The sequence below is a fragment of the Callithrix jacchus genome, chromosome 11 (genome assembly GCF_049354715.1).
Source record: "Callithrix jacchus isolate 240 chromosome 11, calJac240_pri, whole genome shotgun sequence".
In the NCBI taxonomy this organism is placed as follows: Eukaryota; Metazoa; Chordata; class Mammalia; order Primates; family Cebidae; genus Callithrix; species Callithrix jacchus.
Genome location: NC_133512.1, coordinates 14,971,250 through 14,991,492, shown reverse-complemented (window position 1 = coordinate 14,991,492; position 20,243 = coordinate 14,971,250). Strand labels below are relative to the sequence as shown.

The 20,243-nt window shown below is 46.7% G+C and overlaps 1 protein-coding gene and 1 pseudogene across 29 annotated transcripts in view; both read left to right on the top strand.

The window, feature by feature from the left end:
• The window catches only part of TNS3 (tensin 3), a 314,051-nt gene that overhangs the window by 145,028 nt on the left and 148,780 nt on the right, over positions 1-20,243 (top strand). For 24 of the 29 annotated variants that reach the window (XM_078342392.1, XM_078342401.1, XM_078342395.1 and 21 more), the window contains 5 exons: positions 4,000-4,052; positions 6,600-6,771; positions 8,496-8,546; positions 10,957-11,079; positions 17,412-17,476. In XM_078342392.1, the coding sequence (XP_078198518.1) occupies positions 4,000-4,052; positions 6,600-6,771; positions 8,496-8,546; positions 10,957-11,079; positions 17,412-17,476 (464 nt within the window). Of the gene's footprint in view, positions 1-3,999; positions 4,053-6,599; positions 6,772-8,495; positions 8,547-10,956; positions 11,080-17,199; positions 17,285-17,411; positions 17,477-20,243 lie in introns of those variants that run through there. The other 5 variants (XM_078342408.1, XM_078342405.1, XM_078342406.1 and 2 more) reach the window with 2 other exon arrangements.
• Positions 11,311-11,751, top strand: LOC108592817 (mitochondrial import inner membrane translocase subunit Tim10 pseudogene; annotated as a pseudogene).

The window sequence follows — 20,243 nt, the reverse complement described above, 5'->3', positions numbered from 1 at the left end:
ACACCTAGAGAGAGTGAGTTTGCAACACAGAGTTGCAGGACTGGTGGCTATAAGCAGAGAGTTTTCCACACCTCTTGTACGAAGTTAGCATTTCTGGTTTCTCAGGAGCCAGGTTTAATAATCCTATAGCAAGTTAGTTTGTCAGTCGTCCTTCAGTCATGAAATGCATTGTGGTGCACACACAGGGGTTTAGATTTACGCAACCCAAATGTAGGTATGTTCTTTACTTTCGAATAAAGACTCACAGGGACATAGTATCACTGAATCTCCTCTTGACAAGCATGGTATTTTGGAAACTCTTGGCAGCCATTCCTGTTCAGTATTGGGCTTGGCTCTCGTTTTAGTCCAAGTCAAAGCAGCTGAGGGGGTTCTATCCCAATGTGTCAGGGGGACATGTCATAGGCATGTCCTCTGCTTGATTTCATATTTAACCCTTGAGTGATTAGGGGGCTTTTAGTGCACATCTAATCTCAGACGCTGACTTGGAAGTGACGGAAGGGCCATAGTTTCTCTCTCCTCTTGGGCATGGGGCTAGAACAGCTCCCCCAAGCACACTTTTATCCTCACTGATGTTCATGTGATTCAGGGCAGCCTGTGCAGGAGGGGTGTGGACCAACGGAAAGTCAGGAGATGGAAGGAGTGCAGAGTTCTGGCGTCAGAAGGTGCCTACTGCAGCTTAACTGTGGGGTTCCAACACATCTGCCCACCAAATCCTCATGTCCTCATCACCATCCCTATGTTACCAACCCATAATATGTAACATGGGGATGGTGATGTCTGCTCACTGAGGTTTCTGCTGGGATTCATGCAGTGCTCTCCGGGTCGTGCTATGGAAGCTGCTGAGCACCACATGCCTTGGAGGTGGCCAGGCCTGGGTTTGTACATGTGGGCTGAAGGCATGAGGTGGACAGATGCATGTCTGGGGCTGGGGATGCAAGTGGGTGTCAAGCTCTCTGTGTTCCTGGAGGGTGACCCTGACATATGCGGGGTCTTGCCTCGATTTGAAGAGGGTGTAGACTTACATAGAAAATTGACTATGTTGGGGGGACGGGCTGAGTTCCTTCTTCCTGCCCCTCTTCCCAATGCAGAGGTTAAGGAAGGAGTTTCTCTGTGATGTTGGGGTACTTTACGGGAAGTTGCATTTCCAAACACTTTATGTAAGCAGCTTCATGCAATTCAATACTCTTTCTGACTTTTAACCATCTCAGGTTCCGGGGCCTCCATGTGGTAATAGCACAGATTACAGTTTCCTGTATTGGCCTTGACCTTAGAAATTTATATAACTATTGATTTAAAAGTTGTTTTTTTTTTTTGGAGTCAGTGGTTGCAATTTGTATGGTTTTGGGGTTTGAACACTGGAGTTACTATAATAAGGCATATAATGCTGAATTGGATTCAGAGATTATTGGATTGAGAATAGCTGGTGGGTTTGTCTGACCTGCCTTCTTACTCTGCAGCTGAGGAAATGGGTCCTGGGTTCCATCAGGGACAGCAGAGTCCTTGTGCCTTCCGAGACCCTTCTCTCCTTCCCTCCTGCTGTCAGGGCCCCTGCCGGAAAGACAGTGGCACTCCTACACCATCACGGTGGTGCCAGCGGCGAGCAGTCACGTATTTGTGTGATTGTGATCTTGGAATGATGTGCAGTGTGAGAGTTAAATTGTGTTGCCCGTGAGTTACCATAATGCTTGTTTATATGTTAAGTTCCATGCCAGTGTTTCACGGTAAAATGCTAAGCATGTAGGGTCTGAAGCGGCAGCACGCTTGCAGGAACTGGGCCAGTGTACTCCAGCATCGCATGGCGATGGGAGTCGCTGTGTTTTGGATGTGTGGTCTGGTCAAGATGTGGGACACATGTAGTCAGATCACGGTGGGTTCACGGAAGACCCAGGACCGTGGTTGGTCGAACCCCTTGCTGTTCTCCCCTGAGATGCTGGCTTATTGAATACTTTTTGAAGTAAATGGGACCCCCATTAAGCCCAGTTTTCCCATGAATTCTATTAGGATTGCATCTGTGTTGCTATGAGTCTTACATGTGCAGATTGTGTGAATTAACCTGCAGTACATTTTAGTGCATTCAGTTTGCCTCTGAGATTGTATTCTCTCTCTCTCTCTCTCAATATATATATATATATATTTTTTTTTTTGAGACAGAATCTTGCAACCCAGGCTGGAGTGCAGTGGCATGATCTTGGCTCACTGCAACCTCTGCCTCCCGGGGTTCAAGCAATTCTTGTGCCTCAGCCTCCCGAGTAGCTAGGATTACAGGTGTGCTTCACCACTCTGGCTAGTTTTGTATTTTTAGTAGAGATGGGGTTTCACCATGTTGGCCAGGCTGCTCTTGAACTCCTGGCTTCAAGTGATCCCCCCTCCTCCGCCTCTCAAAGTGCTGGGAATACAGGTGTGAGCCACTGTGCCTGGCTGTATTCTAAATACTTTTTATACACACTGACAAGTTGTCCTGTGAACTCTTGCATCTGTTTGTATTTCACCAAAACTTTAAAAAATGTTTTCAAAAATTTTATTTTTTGTTGTTCTACTAAGCAAAAGAGTAGTCTCCGGCTTTGTCGCTGTCTAGTCTGAGCTATGAGAAACTTTGAGTGAGGGCTTTGAGAAAAATCAGAAGAACAAGTTTAGGGCCTCCTACAGCTTTATGGGAACAGGCAGCGGGGGCGCATCTCAGAATTCAGGGGAGGGCAAGGTCTGGAGACCACGGGACTTCACATGGCCAGGTCTGCCCAGCACGGGCAGTGGCCATCCGGTATCAGGTTGGGTTCCAAGCCATTGACAGAATTACCTCAGTGAATTTCTGGACAGCTCTGAGGGACTGGCCCTGTCTCTTACTATTCTCACCTCAAAAGGCCAGGGACAAAGAAGTGGAGTGGCCAAGGGGCTCGCCCCGGAGACACAAAGAGGAGGTGGACCTGAGGCCGAGCTCGCTGGCATCGCAGCGTAGAACTGGACAGCATGCCCCTAGATCTTGGGAGGCTGAGATGATGATCCCCGAGCTTTTGGGATTGGCACTAGGCTTTTTGTTGGTATGATTTCAGGAAAACATCTGTCTTGTTGGTCTCTGAGATATCCATAGAATTTGTTTTCTGTTCATTTCTTGCCAGAGGAGTCCAGGTCAGCTGCACCTGCCTGAGTGGGACCCCAGGTGTGATCGGGGGTGTTGATGCTTCTGGTGGGGGTGTCTGTGTGCCCGCACTGATGGGGAGCAGGAGGAGTGCCGGAGGCTCTGCGTTTCCCCCACTTGGCCGTCTCTGGGCTCCTGTGTGCAGCATTACCTTGCTTGTGGCAGAAAAAGCCTTTGAGGGTACTCTGTATGGGGTGTCTGGGTTTCCCCACCCACCTCCCATCTGACGAGATGGCTCCCCTCTCTGAGCCCCAATTTGCTCACTTCTGAAGTACTGGAGCGCCTTCTTACTCATATAGTTGCAGCCCATTTTTCCTGAAATAACAGATCTCTCTCACCTGTCTCCATACTATATAACGTAACCCTTACACACACACGGAAGGGTTACATCGACTATAAAATAATTATAACCCGAGTCTTTTCTCCCTGTTGAATAGGCTTTTTAAAAAAGAGTGGGTATGACTGAGAATTCCTGAAAGTCACTCATTAATTGGTTCTTTCAAGTAAATAATAGCAGCCATGATAGTCCCAGTGCTGGTGTCGTCGGGCACCTCCGTGTTGGAGGGCAGGGCACTCTTTGTAGGCTGAGTGATGCCTACCTTGCCCTGACTGGAGGGTGGCCTCATTGGTTCCCATGGAAGCTCATCCTGATGCTGGTTAGTGGCATTGCATCCTCTCATGACCTAAAGCACACGATACGGTGTAGACCCGCCCGAGGTGATAAGGTGGGCCAGTAGTTATGATTGACTTGCTGTTTATGATTAAACCCGTGGGACAGCGGTCATTGTTCCCTCTCAGTGGTGTTTGTGCCGTGTAGACTGGCAGGGAAGGAAACTACAAAATGACCCTTGTTTTGTCATTTTCAGGTTCCAGGGAGTTCCACGCTGTCCACTTCTCTCTGCCGTGATAAACCTCTGGGGTGAGTGTCTGTGTGGGTTGTGCATCCCTGTGTCTCTGGCTGTAGGCCAGTTCTCCACAGAGAAACCTTGGGCATGGCGTCATTTTATTCTGCAGAAATCATAATTTCTGTTTTGGTTGTAAACATTGCTGATCAAAGGTGGTACAGGTCAAATTTTCTTTTTTTTTTTTTTGAGACAGAGTCTTGCTCTGTCACTCAGGCTGGAGTACAGTGGTGTGATCTCAGCTCACTGCAACCTCTGCCTCCTGGATTCGAGCAATTCTTTGCCTCAGCTTCCCGAGTAGTGGGGATTACAGGCACCTACCACCATGGCCGGCTAATTTTTGTGTTTTTAGTAGAGATGGCGTTTCACTGTCTTACACAGGCTGGTCTTGAACTTCACAGGTCAGGTTTTCTATCCGTTTTCTAAATGCTCTGTCAGGATCAGAAGCACAGCTGGTAGAAACACTTGTGATTGTCTTTGAGTAAATAATTCCACTTCTGAGGCTTGATTGTGCAAGTGTCGCTTTGGGGGACATTCCAGGCTTGATCACGGTGTACTGGCAAGAGCCCCTTGGAGCAGATGATGACGGGGCCCCCGAGCCAGTGCCCCGAGCCAGCCAGCGTCTTCTGGAGCGGCCCTCAGTGTGGAGCCTCATGACCGTGGGTGGAGCTTTATTTCTTTTCTAACAGTGTTGAAAACATTTGAATTGGACTTAAATTCATGTTGGATGAATAAGATAGAGGAAAAAGAAGTCCTTGGGTATTGTTTGGATGCTGATTTGAATAAGTCAACCTTAAAGAATAAACGTATCAGCCGGGTGTGGTGGCCCACTCCTGTAATCCCAGCACTTTGGGAGGCCAAGATGGGCAGATCTCGAGGTCAGGAGATTAAGACCATCCTAGCTAACATGATAAAACCCCGCCTCTATTAAAAATATAAAAATTAGCTGGGCGTGGTGGCATGCACCTGTAACAGCTTCTCGGGAAGCTGAATCAGGAGAATTGCTTGAACCCGGGAGGCGGAGATTGCAGTGAGCTGAGATTGCGCCACTACTCCAGCCTCAATAAATAAATAATAATAAATTTTAAAAGTATAGTATTGGATGTTTGATGTTACTGTTTCTTTTTGAGCTGTGATAATGGCATTGTAGACATTTTAATTAAAAAGTGTCCTTTTGAAAATTAATGCTACAGGATTTATAAATGACATCACATAATATCTGGGATTGCTTTAAAGCAACAAAAGTAATGGAGAGGATCGCTGGGGGTATTGATGGACAAAGGTTGGCCGTGTGTTGGTAATTTTTAAGTTGGGTGATGGGCACATGGAGGTTTGCAAAATGATTTTATATGGTTTTGAATTTGTCTAAAATTTAAAAAAGGAGAGAAACACATAGGAGTAGTAAAAATGAAACCCCCCAATGCTGGTTGGTGGCAGCGCTGTGGAGGGACTGAAGCACACATCCTGTGCACCCGCACCTCTGGCTTCACCTCATGGGGCCACCGACTGGGTTCAACCCCACCCCCTCTCCCTGGATTCGTTTCCACCTCCTCCTGTATACCGCCCTCAACCCTAATGTTAGGAGCCCTCCTGGGAGGGGCTCAGGCCTCCCAGGGACCCTCAGGGTTGGTGGAGAAGCTGTGGTCTGCGGGAGGCCCTTGTCTGCAAGTCACCCTGGGTTCCTGGCTCCCACACTGCCCGTCCTCCCCGAGTCCTCAGCCTGCTGGCCATGACGTGGCCATTTCTGCTCTTTTCCCCGCTCTGCAGTTTTCATCTCAAATGTGGGTGCCTGCCCTGGCCACCTGTGCACTTGGTCAGGTGACCAGCCCCACATTCTACCCTGCATCCACCTGGCCTGGGGTTAGGTGGGTAGGGCCCCAGCAGTGCCCTGCCAAGCTCTTAGCCTTCTGATAGGAATCCACTGAGATGCACCTCAGTAGATGAAATGCGGCTGCTGAATTCCTCCTCAGCTTGTCCCCTCTCCTGGGTGAGGTCCTGTCTCCTCCTTGGGCCTGCAGGGTACCCCGACCATAGCTGGCCAGCTCACAAGCCTCATTTTGGCCGCACCTACCCCAGGATGCCGCACACAGATAGGAGGAGCTGCTTGCTGACGTTTGGCTTCTGCTCACACCACCCCCACTTCCTCCCGGCTGCCTCAGGCCAACCTTGACACCTCGCAATGGGGTTGAGGCTCCCCTTGCTGGAGTCCCGCCTGGGACCCTACTTCTGCTCCCAGTGAAACCACCTTGGTGCTTTTGCATCTGAGCCCAGGCATCACTGCTCTGAGCTGCTTTCTCTCTGTGTATTGTCTGCCTGCGGCTTGCAGTACCCAGTCATGCCCTGCTAGAGGCGGGAAAATTCTATCTTGTGCCCCTCCCTGCACTGCCCGCCATTATGGGAACACAGCGCAGAGACGGCACACACTGTAAATTCCCACCACCTGCCGCCCAGGTGCTGGTGTGAACACCTGGAGGATGAGTGTCTGTTGTCCTCTCCTTTTTCCAGAGGATGAGTGTCTGTTGCCTCCTTACCCCGTTTCTGACCTGCCCACTGCTCTCTCGCAGGCCCATCGTCCTAAGCCCCACCATGGAGGAGGGCCAGGGGCTGGACCTCACCTACATCACGGAGCGCATCATCGCTGTGTCCTTCCCTGCCGGCTGCTCCGAGGAGTCCTACCTACACAACCTGCAGGAGGTCACACGCATGCTCAAGTCTAAGCACGGGGACAACTACCTGGTGAGCGGTGGGCGGGAGCCTTTGGGCAGGCTGTGCAGCAGGCACTCTGAGGGGACAGGCATCTGCAGAGCCCTGGTTTACTCACGAGGGAGAAGCTGGAGAGCGTGGGCTCACATAGCAGCCCAGGGCGCCCTGGTCCTCTGTCCACACAGCAGCCCAGGGTGCCCTGGTCCTCTGTCTCTCTGCTGCTATGCCTGGAGAGGAGCCTCATGTATCGCTGTAGGTAGCTTTCAGGGACACGTGACAGCTAACCGTAGGGATGACCGCTGCCTCGTCCTGCACTTATCAGTGAGGCTGGCTCCCCAGTGCCTGGGCACATGTCCCCAGCCGGCCACCCCTGCGCTCCCATGCTGCCTCCCTGATATCAAAAGGCAAACCTGTGACTCTCCTCTTCAGCAAGAAATTAGGAAGACACATTAGGTGGGTGCCCAAGAAACCAGGGACTGCCCTGCAGGCAAGGAGACAGGTCGATTTTCAAAACACATGTGTCGAGTTGATGGTGGAGCCCACAGCTGAGGAAGAATACGGAGCAGCCTCTCACCATCTCTTGCCCTCCACTTGGGCCCTTGTTTTCTGTTCCCATGGTTGCTAGCCCCAGCGGAGGCTGGCTTCTTCTGCTGTCAGCGGTCACTGATGGGGTTGAATGACAGCTCCTTGGTACCTTCTCTTACCTGCCTCCTTATCTGTAGTAAAGCTAATCTGCCCCGAAAGCCTGCAAGGCAGTCACTATCTTCTTTGTGTGTCTGCTCCAATGACTGGGGCACCACTGGCTGGGAGAAGTTTACCCAAGTGGCAGAGTAGGATGTGGCCACCATCTGATGCAAGAGCAGCCCTGGCCAGGTGCTTCCTGTGTCCTGACCCCTCACCCCCAACCCTTCATTCACTCAGGCTCCTGCTCTTCTCCCCTTGAAGCCCGTCTTACTGTGACCTGGGTGTGGACAAGCCTCCATCCTCACGTCTCTGACTCTGAAGTGAGAGGGACGTTTAGCTAATTTTTAAGGCTCTGTGCTGCTGGAACATTATTATTATTATTTTCCATTTTGCTCTACTTGAGTATTTAGGAAGGTTCCACAAACAGCTGTGATTTTTCAGTGAACTTAGGACATGGCTCTTGGCTGGGCATGAACTCATCCCTGTCCGGGCCTGAGCACCCTAGGCCACAGAGGAGGGACTGCCCTCCTCACCATGTGCCATCTCTCTGTTGGGTCAGTTTATGTTGCCAGGAGCAAGACCAGGGAAGCTGTTGTACACACACACACACACACACACACACACACACACATGCATGTATATGTATACATATATACATATATACATATGTATATGTATCCTGTATGTTGGGAGGTTTTGTAGCCATGAGAATAAAAAAAAGTGACATGGTAAATTGCCTGGTTTAATGCTGTGTCACGAAGTAGAACATAGCCTTTATATGTAAGGGCTCTGTATGCCATCCCTAACTTATTTTATTTGCTTTCTATTCTGTGACAACACACATGTCTGTACTTTTCAATCTTTTCTGATCCTCGGCACCTGGAAGGCAAACGTCATGTCAAAATGCAATGGTGGCTTCTCCTTTCATCTATGACGTCAGTGATTTGTATAAAAACTTCCCCCCCACCCCGATTCTTGAGTGTAAAGATTTTAAGTATTTTTTAAAAAGTTAAAGTATTAATTTTTTAAAATATTAAAATCTATTTTATACAAGGCGTTTTTCTCTTTTATAGGTATTAAACCTTTCGGAAAAGAGATATGACCTTACGAAGCTTAACCCGAAGGTATGGAGTTCATCCCTCCATAGTCTGCATTTTGTAAAATGTAAACAATGCTTATTTTGTGCAAAGATAATTTGCTACTAGTCTTTGTGGACTGTGACTTGATAAGGGATACTAGGAATTGTTCATATCAATTTTTTAATTGCTTTTTCTTTAGTTTGAAATAATTAGAGATTCATAGGAAGTTGTGAAAATAATACAGAGATCCCCTGTACTCCTCACCCAGTCTTTCCGGTGGGAGAATCTTACAACACTAATAGTAAAATACCTAGGCCAGGAAGTTGGAGCTGGTGCAGTCTATGGACTTCACTCACATGTGAAGTTTTTGCGTACATGTGTGTTTCTAGGCATCACATGTGTAGATGATATATACTGCATGTATGTATTTATAGAACAAATCTGTACACATGATGCTTCCTCCTCCCACTTCCTGGGATCTTCCATATGTAATGCATATTTATATATTTTTTTAATTACTTTTTTTTTTAGTTTGAAATAGAGTTTCACCGTGGGTGGTGCTTTATTTCTGTTTGAACAGTGTTGAAAACATTTGAATTGGACTTAAATTCATGTCAGATGAATAAGATAGAGGAAAAAGAGATCCTTGGGAATTGTTTGGATGCTGATTTGAACAAATTAACCTTAAAAATAAATGTATTGGCCGGGCATGGTGGTTCATTCCTGTAATCCCAGCGTGTGTGTATGTGTGTCCTATGTGTGTACATATATATATTCTGTGTGTGTGTGTGTATATATATGTATACTATAGATTTACTGTAACAGAACAAATTTAAACTGCATTATATGTATGGGTTTGTTCAGCCACCACAGATAAGAGAGAGAACATTTTCATCAGCACGGGGATCTCTTCCAGTATCTCTTTATGGTCATAGTCATTCACTCTTTCCATGATCATTTTCTTTTTTATTATACTTTAAGTTCTGGGATACATGTGCAGAATGTGCAGGTTTATTACATAGGTGTACACGTGCCATGGTGGTTTTCTGCACCTATCAACCTGTCATTTGGTTTTAAGCCCCTCATGGTTTAGGCATTTGTCCTAATTCTGTCCCTCCCCTTCCCCCAACCCTCCATGATCATTTTCAATACCAAAATTTGGGAGAATAATTTTAAGACTGAGTCAGCATACATACATACATACATACATACATATATGTATGTATATTCTATGTGTTGAAATACTTTGCAGCCATTAGAATAAAAAAGCAGAATCATAAGTTGCCCATTTCAATACTAGTTAACAATAGTATAGAATTTATAATATATGTATCTCAGTTATGCTAAATGTACATAGAAAGGGATTCACGAAAAGGTTGTAGTGGTTGGTTATCTTTGACTGGTGGTAGGGGTAGTGACTTTTCCTATTTCCTGGAGTGTTCTGAAATTTCCTAAGATTTTACACGGTTTCTGCGACTTTTCGTCATAAGTTAGAGCTCTTTGTCCTCCCCCTGCTGGCAAAAGGAAATCAACGGAAAAGCAACGCCCCCCTGTGGCCACTGTGGGCCACTGTGGACTTGCATGTGCGTCAGAACGCTCAGAGCTGCAGTTCTGCACAGATCTGCTGTGACCTTAGTACATGGTCGTGATTTTCTTTGTCCATGCACTAAAATTAATCAGGGGTTTGAAGGTGCTTCCTCCTTCAGTCCTGCCTTTCCAGGAGTTTGCCTCTGCGCAGCATGTGGGAGATGGCTGGCTGCACTCTCCAAATTGGTATTTTAACCTGAGTAGGGGGATTGCAGCTTGGGCTAGGACTCCTGTTTTAGATCTCACTGGACTTCGGCCCCCTTCACACAACCTGCACCATCAGCAGCTCCCCAAAGACCTTTCTAGAATTGTCGCCCCAGCTGTGGAAGAGCAGATGAGCCCCTGGAAGAAGAGGCATCACATGGGCAGTGTAATGCTTTATTTTTTTCTTCCCAGTGACGGATGCTCACTGAGTTTTAGGAAAGGGTCATGCAGCATGTTCTTTTATTTTTTTATTTTTATTTTTTGAGACGGAGTTTCGTGCTTGTTACTCAGGCTGGAGTGCAGTGGTGCGATCTTGGCTCACGGCAACCTCCGCCTCCCGGGTTCAGGCAATTCTCCTGCCTCAGCCTCCTGAGTAGTGGGATTACAGGCACGCGCCACCATGCCCAGCTAATTTTTTGTATATTTTTTAGTAGAGACGGGGTTTCACCATGTTGACCAGGATGGTCTTGATCTCTTGACCTTGTGATCCACCTGCCTCGGCCTCCCAAAGTGTGCTGGGATTACAGGCTTGAGCCACCGCGCCCGGCCTGCAGCATGTTCTTTACTCCCCAAATGAAATATGCTGATGACGAAAGAAGCCATTGTGAAATGGCCTCGGAGGTTTCAGGAAATGGAAACTGAGGAAGCTCCCCTCTCGTTGCAGATCATGGATGTGGGCTGGCCGGAGCTCCACGCACCGCCCCTGGATAAGATGTGTACCATATGCAAGGCGCAGGAGTCCTGGCTGAACAGCGACCCCCAGCACGTGGTTGTCATTCACTGCAGGGTGAGCGTGCCCACCTCTCACCCTCAGGGGTCTCGCGGGGCATCAGCCCTTGGAGTTGAGATGGAGACCAGTGCTGCCTCTGAGCACATTTCTGCTTTGAGCCAGTGTGACGTGATTCTCATGGATTTGTCTTTAGGCTTTCCTACTTGCTTTTAAAGAAGCAAACAAAGGGGTAACATTATAGTATTTGTGAGAAGCTGGGGTCTCCATGGGCATTGTGATCCAGGTAGTGGATTAGGAGGCCAGAAGGAGATCCCTTCCAGGGTGCTAGGCCGAGATGGATCCACTCAGGGCCCAACAGCTGGCTGCAGAGCAGGAGATGGAGATCATGGCCAGTATGTACAACAGAATGACCAGTGCCTGCCACTGGAGGTGTGTGTCTCCTCACTACAAGGAAGCAGAGCTGTCCAAGGGCGAGTCTTTGTGCCTGGACCGATGTGTGTCTAAGTACCTGGACATCCATGAGTGGATGGGCAAAAAGTTGACAGAGTTGTCTATGCAGGATGAAGAGCTGATGAAGAGGGTGCAGCAGAGCTTTGGGCCCGCGTGAGGTCCCAGTCAGTATACACCTTGGGCTACACCCCACCCCTCCCCACTTGAATAAAAGTGCCCCCTGTTGGGTGTCATCTGTGAAGACTGCCAGGCCTAGGCTCTTGGTAGAGAGTCTTCAAGATCCCAGAGTGGTAGTGCTTTCTCCTGGTGAAGGAGTATTTGTCACACTGGAATGTGACTGTGTGTGTGTGTGTATATATATATATATATATTAAAACAACTTTGTTGACAACTACCAAAAAAAAAAAAAAAAAAAAAAAGCAAAGAGTTGTCACACCTCCCCAAGTTTGGCTTTAGAATTTATAGGATTGGGGTCCCTGAATGTGTAGCTGGACATTTGGAACTATCGACCATGGTTAGGAGAGCAAATCCTTTCATTTTTATTGAATTGTATTTTTTGCGGAAAACCTTCCTTTTCAGAAGAGCAGCGCACTTTTCAGATGGAACGTGCCAGACTTTCCATGCCGTCTGAGTTACGGTAGTCAGTTAATGGACTAGGTGATGGCATGATGTCAGTGCAGTGAACACATGGTCCTTTCCACACAGAGCCATCGCAGTGCAGACGTGGCCTGTGCATCTTCACAGAGTGTCCAGGACTGCCTGTGTGTCAGCCCTGCCAGGCCCGGTGGGTGCCAGCACCCAGGTGGATGCTGGCGGGCACTCCTCCTCCTGGCTGCTGCAGGGTCCTTCCATGCCTCCTCCTCCCACCTCCTGGGATCTTTCCTCTTAATTCCCAGTTTTCTCAGCTGCTTTGTACTGCTTTTGAAATGTGATTAGTGTTGAAAAGGGTTGGACTGAAAGCAAACTTACTGAGGGATAAGTGTGTGAAGCTTTACCCTCCCACCAGAAACTTACTATTAGAGAAAAGCTCTTATGCCAGTCACACCTTGAGTCAGGGAGGAATCCTTTGGGAAAGGATGTCGCCAGTGGGCTGGGGTCTCTGTTCGTTAAGGGGCAGCTCCCTCTGTTACATGTTCGACAAAGCATTCTTAGGACCATAAAGTATCTAGGAGGTGTTCACGGTTCAAGATAGAAGTGTTTCTTTTCTTCCAGACTCTTTCACACTAAAAGAACTGGACAGAAATCCATTGTATTATGGAATTTAGTTTGAAAGAAGCGTCCCTTTGAGTTATATGAGACTGTTAGTATATGTTTTCTGCAAAAGCACTAATGTCGGCTGGCTTGTGGACGCTGTTTACAGCTACCATTCGATGTGCAGGACACGTCCATCAGGGCACATAGATGTTCTTTGCTTCTCTCGGGTGTTCTCTCTTTCCTCACATCTAATTTGATCATATTATACCCCCGGATGGATAGGTACACCCATTAGGACTCTTTCCAAATTGTCTGTATTAACCTGATCTTTTCAAGTATTATGTTAAAATTATGGATCCTCCAACCAAATTGTGTTTTGGTGCAAACTAAAAGAGAGAGAGAGAGACAGAGACAGAGACAGAGACAGAGACAGAGACAGAGACAGACAGACTTTTAAATAATTACAATTCTTGTTAATTAAAACAAGCTATGCTTTTCAGGCTTGGTGTGGTGATTTGGATATAGCGAGTCTGATATTGATGGGTCATGATTGCCTAGGATCACACAGCAGGCTGCTCTAAGCCTGGGCCTGGGCCCAGCAGCACACCTGGACAGCTGTGGAAAGTGCAGGTTCTAGGGCGCACCCAGACCTGCTGCCAGTACGTCTTCAGAACACTCTCGGAGTTGCTGGACTTGCAAAGGGCCACTCTTGCCATTGATTCCATTTTAGTTGTTGTTCACTTCCATTTTTTGATGAAATTGAAAGAAATGATGAGTTGATGTAAAACATGTGGGTCCCAGTGGGGACCGCCTAGAGCTTTCTAAAATGCACCCTTTCCCTAAGCAACTTTGGGCTTTCTGGACAGCTCTTGTTACTGGAATTCATGGGAACACGTTGAAACTTCTCAGAAGTGATTTGCTAATTGCTTGCCCCCTTCTGGTGCCATGCAAACCATTTTGGAAATGCTTAGACACTGTGCCCTGAGAGATAAGCCCTCTTTTAATTTGAAGTTGCTGATGGCCCTGTTAACAGAAGTTCGTCATCATCACTGTGGGGGTGAAATCGCTGACACTTGCCGAAATCCGCCTACTTTGCAGAATGCGCGTTTCCTTCCACACATGCCAGGAATTTCTAGCATAGCTGGGCCTGTCTCAGCCTGGGCGGGAACAGAGTGAGGGTCGGTTCTGCTGTGCTTCCCATTCTGCTGTGTGAAGCAGAGGCTTCTGTTTTTGTGGGTGTGTGCAGTCTCCTCCTCACCCCTCCACACCCTGGTTATTGATTGACCAGAAATGGTCTGCAGTTCTTTTGGGAGATTTCATCCACACCAACTTTTGGTTTCTGAGTCCATGAATACCCACGGCAAATTGTGCAATTAGTGATTCTGTGATTTTTGTTAAGAACTGTTCCAAGTCCAGAAGGAGGCTGCTTGCACTAAAATACAATAGCCCATGAGCTGATCATGCCCTCTTCTGTTTTCTACAACCTGTGAGCTAAGAGCTGTGTTTACAACATTATACGAAGGTATCCTACTTCAGTTCCATACATAAAGTTTGAGTGGAACATGGCTCATGTACATCCACACTGCAGGGGCAGGTTTGAATAGTTGCAAGAAGACCTTGGAGCCTGCAAAGCCTTAAATGCTTACTATTGCGTTGAGAAAGACCTCATATCAGGATACTGCTGGCCTTGTAAAATGAATTTGAAAGTGTTTGCATCTCTTCACCTTTCTGGCGGAGTTTGCATTAGTCTGTTTTCTGTTACTTATGACAGAATACCTGAAACTGGGTAATTTATAAAGAAAAGGTATTTATTTCTTATATTAATATTTATAGGGGCTGAGATGTCTAAGCTCAGGGGGCTGCATCTGGTAAGAACCTTCTTGGTGCTGGGGACTGTGCAGAGCCCTGAGGCTGCACGGGGCATCACAGGGCAAGGGGGCTGAGGGTGCTAGCTCAGGTCTCTCTTCCAGGACTGGGTTACCAGTCCTGCTCTTGTGGTAACCCATTAACCCATTAGTTAATTAAGCCACAGATGTATTAACCCATTCATGAAGGCAAGGTTCCTTATGACCTAATCATCTTTTAAAGGCCTCACCACTGCTCAATACTGCCACACTGGGGATTAAATTTCAACATGAGTTATGGCAGGGGCCAATATTTAAACCATAGCAAAGCTTTTTTTTTTTTTGTTTGTTTGTTTTTTAACCAATGTTTGATAGAATTAATCAGTGAAGTGAGCAGGTCCTGGGCTTTTCTTTGATGGGAGAGTTTTTATTACTGATTCAATCTCCTTACTTGTTATGGTTCTGTTCAGATTTTCTGTTTCTTCATGTTTCAGTCTTGGCAGGTTGTATGTGTCTAGGAATTTATTAGTTTATTCCAGGTTATCCAATTTATCTCCACGTAATTGTTCGTAGTTTTTTTTTGTGATTCTTTGTGTCTTAACGTGGCATCAGTTATGGTCATGACTCCTCTTTGATTTCTGATGTTGAGTCTTCTCTTTTTATGTAGTCTAGGTAAAGTTTGTCAATTTTGTTTGTCTTCAGAACCCTTAGTTTTGTTTATCTTTCTATTGTTTTTCTAGTCTCTATTTTATTTGTTTCTGCTCTGATCTTTGCTATTCCCTTCCTCTGCTAATTTGGGGTTTAGTTTGATCTTTTTCTGGTTCCTTCAGGTGCAACATTAGTTTTTCTTGAGAACTTTCTTCTTTTTTAACATAGGCGTTTATTGCCATAAACTTTCCTTTAGAACTGCCTTTGCTGCATCCGTAAGTTTTGGTGTCTTGTGTTTCTAGTTTTGTTTTTCCCAAGATATTTCGAAATCTCTCTTCTGATTTTTTTTCTTCCATCCAATAGTTATTTAGGATCATATTGTTTAATCTCCATAAACTTGTGGATTTTCCAAGATTCCTCTTGTTTCATACCACTCTGGTCAGAAAAGATACTTGAGGCCAGGCACGGTGCTTCACCCTTCTAATCCCAGCACTTTGGGAGGCCAACGCAGACAGATCACCTGAGGTCAGGAGTTCGAGACCAGCCCTGCCAACATGGTGAAACCCTGTCTCTCCTAAAAATACAAAAAAATTAGCTGGGCGTGGTGGCATGCACCTGTATTCCCAGCTACTTGGGAGTCTGAGGCATGAGAATCGCTTGAAACCCGGGTGGCAGAGGTTGCAGTGAGCTGAGATTGCACCACTATACTCCGGCCTGGGTGACAGAGTGAGACTCTGTCTCAATTGAAAGAAAAAAAAGGAAGGTACTGGGTATCATTTCAGTCTCCTAAAATTTACTAAGGTTTGTTTTTTGGCCTAACATGCCATCTATCCTGGAAAACTTTCTGTGTGTGTATTGAGAAGAATGCGTATTCTGGTGCGATGTTCTGTATGTCTGTAAGGTCTATTTGGTCTGAAGTGCACAGAGTACCCTGTTTTCTTACCAGTTTTCTGTCCAGAAATTGGGGTACTGAAGTCCCCTACGCTTGAGGTATTTTTGTCTGTCTTTTCAGATCTGTTAATATTTGCTTTATGTATCCATAAATAGTGCCACAAAAGTGATTGATAATGGGGTGAATGTCACCACGTGTGCCTGTTTTGCCTGAGGTGTTCTTTGTAGGTGAATTGCTGTCAATTATAGCTTTATGCAAGAAACGTACTAGTAACCATACCGTAAATAACTGCATGTGCCCGGATTCAGCTGCAAAGAGTTTATCAAGTGCCCGCATTGAGTATCTTTGTAAGGCATGCTCTTGACTTTGACCGACAGAGAGAAGGATTATCCTGGGTGACATTCATGTATGACTGGGCTTATCAGAATTGTGACTTGAATTTAAACGGTGGTTTTTTTTCTCAAGAAGTTAGGGAGCTACATATTAGAAGCCCTGCCATTGTGGCTTTATGTGATTCCAGATCAGGGGGTGGCAAACATTTTTAAAAAGAGCCAGATTGTATTTTAGGCTTTGCAGGTGCCATGGTCTTGCTGCAGATACCCAGACCTGCCCCTGCAGTGAGGGTGGAAGCAGCTCTGTATGTAGGTGAACAGATGGGAGTGGCCGTGTTCTCTCAGACTTTATGTATGGGCCCTGAAATCTGAACTTCAGCACATTTCACATGGCATGGAATCTTAGCTTTTCAAAATTTTTCCTCAATGGTTTGAAAATTTAAAAGCGACTCTTAGCTCACAAGTTGTGGGAAAGTAGGTCATGGGCAGAAGTAGCTCCTGGGCCGCGGTTTGCTGTCTGCTGTTGTAGGTCGTGAGAGTAAGTTCTAGAAGGTGGCACTCTGTGGCTATGGGTGAGGGTGGCCTGTCCAGTAGTTTTCTGTTTCTGCTGCTGGTGTTGCTGGCTTGCGAGCTGGGCTGTTGGTGTCTGTGATTATGATTTAAGTCTTTTTCTAGAACGTCTGCCTGGGACAGTGGTCCACCACCCCCCCCATGCATAATGAATTACTTCCAGCCTAATTGGGTGAAATGGCAGGCAGCTGCTGTGTTGGTCCGCCCTCCTGGGCTTCTACAGCTGCTCCAGTTAGCACCTGCTCTTACTGTTTGCGCCCAGCGTGCAGATTCCCTGCTGCAGAGACTCCAGTTGCACTGGGTACTGACTCTCCCAGACAGAAAGCCTGCAGGTAATGCTGGCCTAAACTCCAAAGCATGCTCTCTATTATTTTGTCCACGAGTGATTCTTTTCTTGTTCTAATTACATCTCTGCTGTGGGATTTCAGAGAAAATCAGCTCATCTTTTGTCTCCTGCAGGGCGGGAAAGGACGCATAGGAGTGGTCATATCATCCTACATGCACTTCACCAACGTCTCGGCCAGGTAGGATGGAGATGTCAGCCGCTGTCTTGCCATGCTAAAAGCTCAGGCTGCACGGGGCTGGAGGCTGTCTGTGGGGAGCCGTTCTGGACACCAAGGGCTCAGCTAACCTGTGTTTCATGTCCCTCAGTGCTGGGGTGGTCAGGGCCTGGAAACCCAGCTTACAGTTAAGCGTTTACTCTTGTGAAAGTGGCACTTTCCAGGTTGGGCGGCTATGTATGATTGATTCTAAGTGCTTCCATGGAGGCATTAAAAAAATAAGTGGCCCCACTGTTCCTTATTCTCTAATAAAAAATAGCAGAGGTAAAAGTCACCATTATGAAAACTAAGAACAGAGTGGTCTCACTAAATCAGTTCATACCTGGTGTATATTAATGGTGACAGCCACCTCTTTTCTGGCAGGCACTGGGCCTCTGGGAAGTATACTGAATATTTTCCTTTCTCCCTGAATTCTAACTAATCCACAAGGCTGTTACTGTCATTCCCATTGCACAGATGAGGGAAGCAAGGCTCAGAGGAGCCAGGTAGCTTGCTCATGATCTCACAGCTTGGGAGTGGGGAGCCAGGTCTAGGCTGGTTTCCATGAGACGGAACTGTAATTGTGGAGACTTTGCCTTAGTCAGGCATGACACAAACACGGCTGGGCCATGAGGACCCCAGCCCTGTGGCAGCCCTCCTGGCTCTGGGTAGCCGTGGTGTTCCCCAGCAGCCTTCCCACAGTGCAGATCTTCACTCATGCTGAAATGCAGTGCAGAAAATATCATTATTTATGGGGTCTGCATTTGCAACTGCCCTGTCTTCTCAATGGCCTCTTTGTAAAACCTGAGATTTCCATTCTGAGGAAATAGAAGCTTATTCATATCAGCCGATAAACCTTTTCCTTTCTAGCACCAAGGAGTGAAATTTGACTTTCTGAATGTTTTCTCTGGAAACAAATTGGGGAGCTGGTGCCTGCCAGGGAGGAAACCCAAGCCCCAAGTGAAAATCAGATTCCCTCTTGGTGAGAATAATCATCAATGTGTGTGTGCCAGAAAAATCGAGATTCCTGGTCACATCCATCCCTCAGCGATGCCACAGACATTTGGTTGACCACCAAACATAGCCTGGCTGGTTCTGGGCAGAGACCACCTGAGCACTTTATTTTTTTTGAGACAAAATCTTGCTCTGTTGCCCGGGCTGGAGTGCAGTGGCACGATCTCCGCTCACTGCAACCTCCACCTCCTGGGTTCAAGCGATTCTCCTGCCTCACCCTCCTCAGTATGTGGGATTATAGGCGTGAGCCACCATGCCTGGCTAATTATTTTGTTATTTTTAGTAAAGGCGGGGTTTTGCCATGTTGGCCAGGCTGGTCTTGAACTCCTGACCTCAGGCGATCCATTCGACTCAGCCTCCCAAAGTGCTGGGATTACAGGTGTGAGACACTGCACCAGGCCTTACCTGAGCATTTCTAATCCCAGCAAGGTAGTGCTGCCTGAACTGAAGTTCCATGCACTGTGGATAGTCCTGTATTTTTTGGGAAGGTTAGTAGTCTAGGGGCTAAAAACACGTCATTGACACTCTTCCTACAAACTCTGTTTTCTCTCAGTAGTCAGTATGTATTTCAGCTGCATGTGTCAGGCAGTTTACCTGAATCTCTCTAAGCCACCCTTACCTGGAAAATGATGGGAGTCTTACCTCCCAGAACGTTGTGACAGTTCAACCTATCATTACGCAAAAAGCACTTAGAACCAGATTGGTAATCAGGTATTGGCTGTCATTGATGCTGCTGTGATTAGCATGAGTAATAGTGTTAAGTGCCTTTCAATTAAATGGGCCGATACCACATGCTTTTTGTGACTTGCTTTTCTATATTAATATCTTTTTTTTTTTTTTTTTTTTGAGATGGAGTCTTGCTTTCTCATCAGGCTGAAGTGCAGTGGTGCAATCTCGGCTCACTGCAACCTCTGCCTCCCGGGTTCAAGCAATTCTCCTGCTTCAGCCTCCTGAGTAACTGGGATTACAGGCACACGCCACCAAGCCCAGCTAATTTTTGTATTTTTCGTAGAGATGTGGTTTCACCATGTTGGCCAGGATGGTCTCGATCTCTTGACCTTGTGATCTGACGGCCTCGGCCTCTTGAAGTGCTGGGTGTGAGCCGCGGCACCCAGGCATGAATATCATTTCATACGCATCATTCCATGACGTGATTTCAGTGGCAGCATAGCACTTTATTCAATGGATATACGTTACGTATTTAAGCATTTGCTGATTTTGCCTATCCAAGTTGCTTCCAGTTTGTGTGTGTGTTGTGTGTGTGTGTGTGTGTGTGTGTGTGTAAATTTAGGTTGCTTCCAGCTCTTTTCTACTGCAAAGCTTGCCACGATGAACACATTCTTACATGTACGTCTTTGGTCATTTCTACAGTGTTCCCTCTTAGATTCCATTCCGGAAGTAGAGTAATCGCAGACAGCACAGGCACACGTTTGAGGTCTTCATCACAAACCACAAACAGAATGAAGCAGAAACTTCAAGTCACCAGGAGAGAAGAACATTCCTGTATCAACACCATAAAATAAGAGTTATAAAGACAAAAGCAGTACTAATATTATTACTAGTAATAATATTACTACACAAAATAAACATTGGTCAAAATGTATTCACAGCAGTTAATAAAACAAGTGAATTCCAAAAAAAAAGGAGTGCTTAAAAGTCAGTGGGAGGCGATGGAGCTGTGCTCTTCTGCTCAGTATGTGATGGCCTTGGTGCTAAAGTGGACACTCCTGTTTGTGAC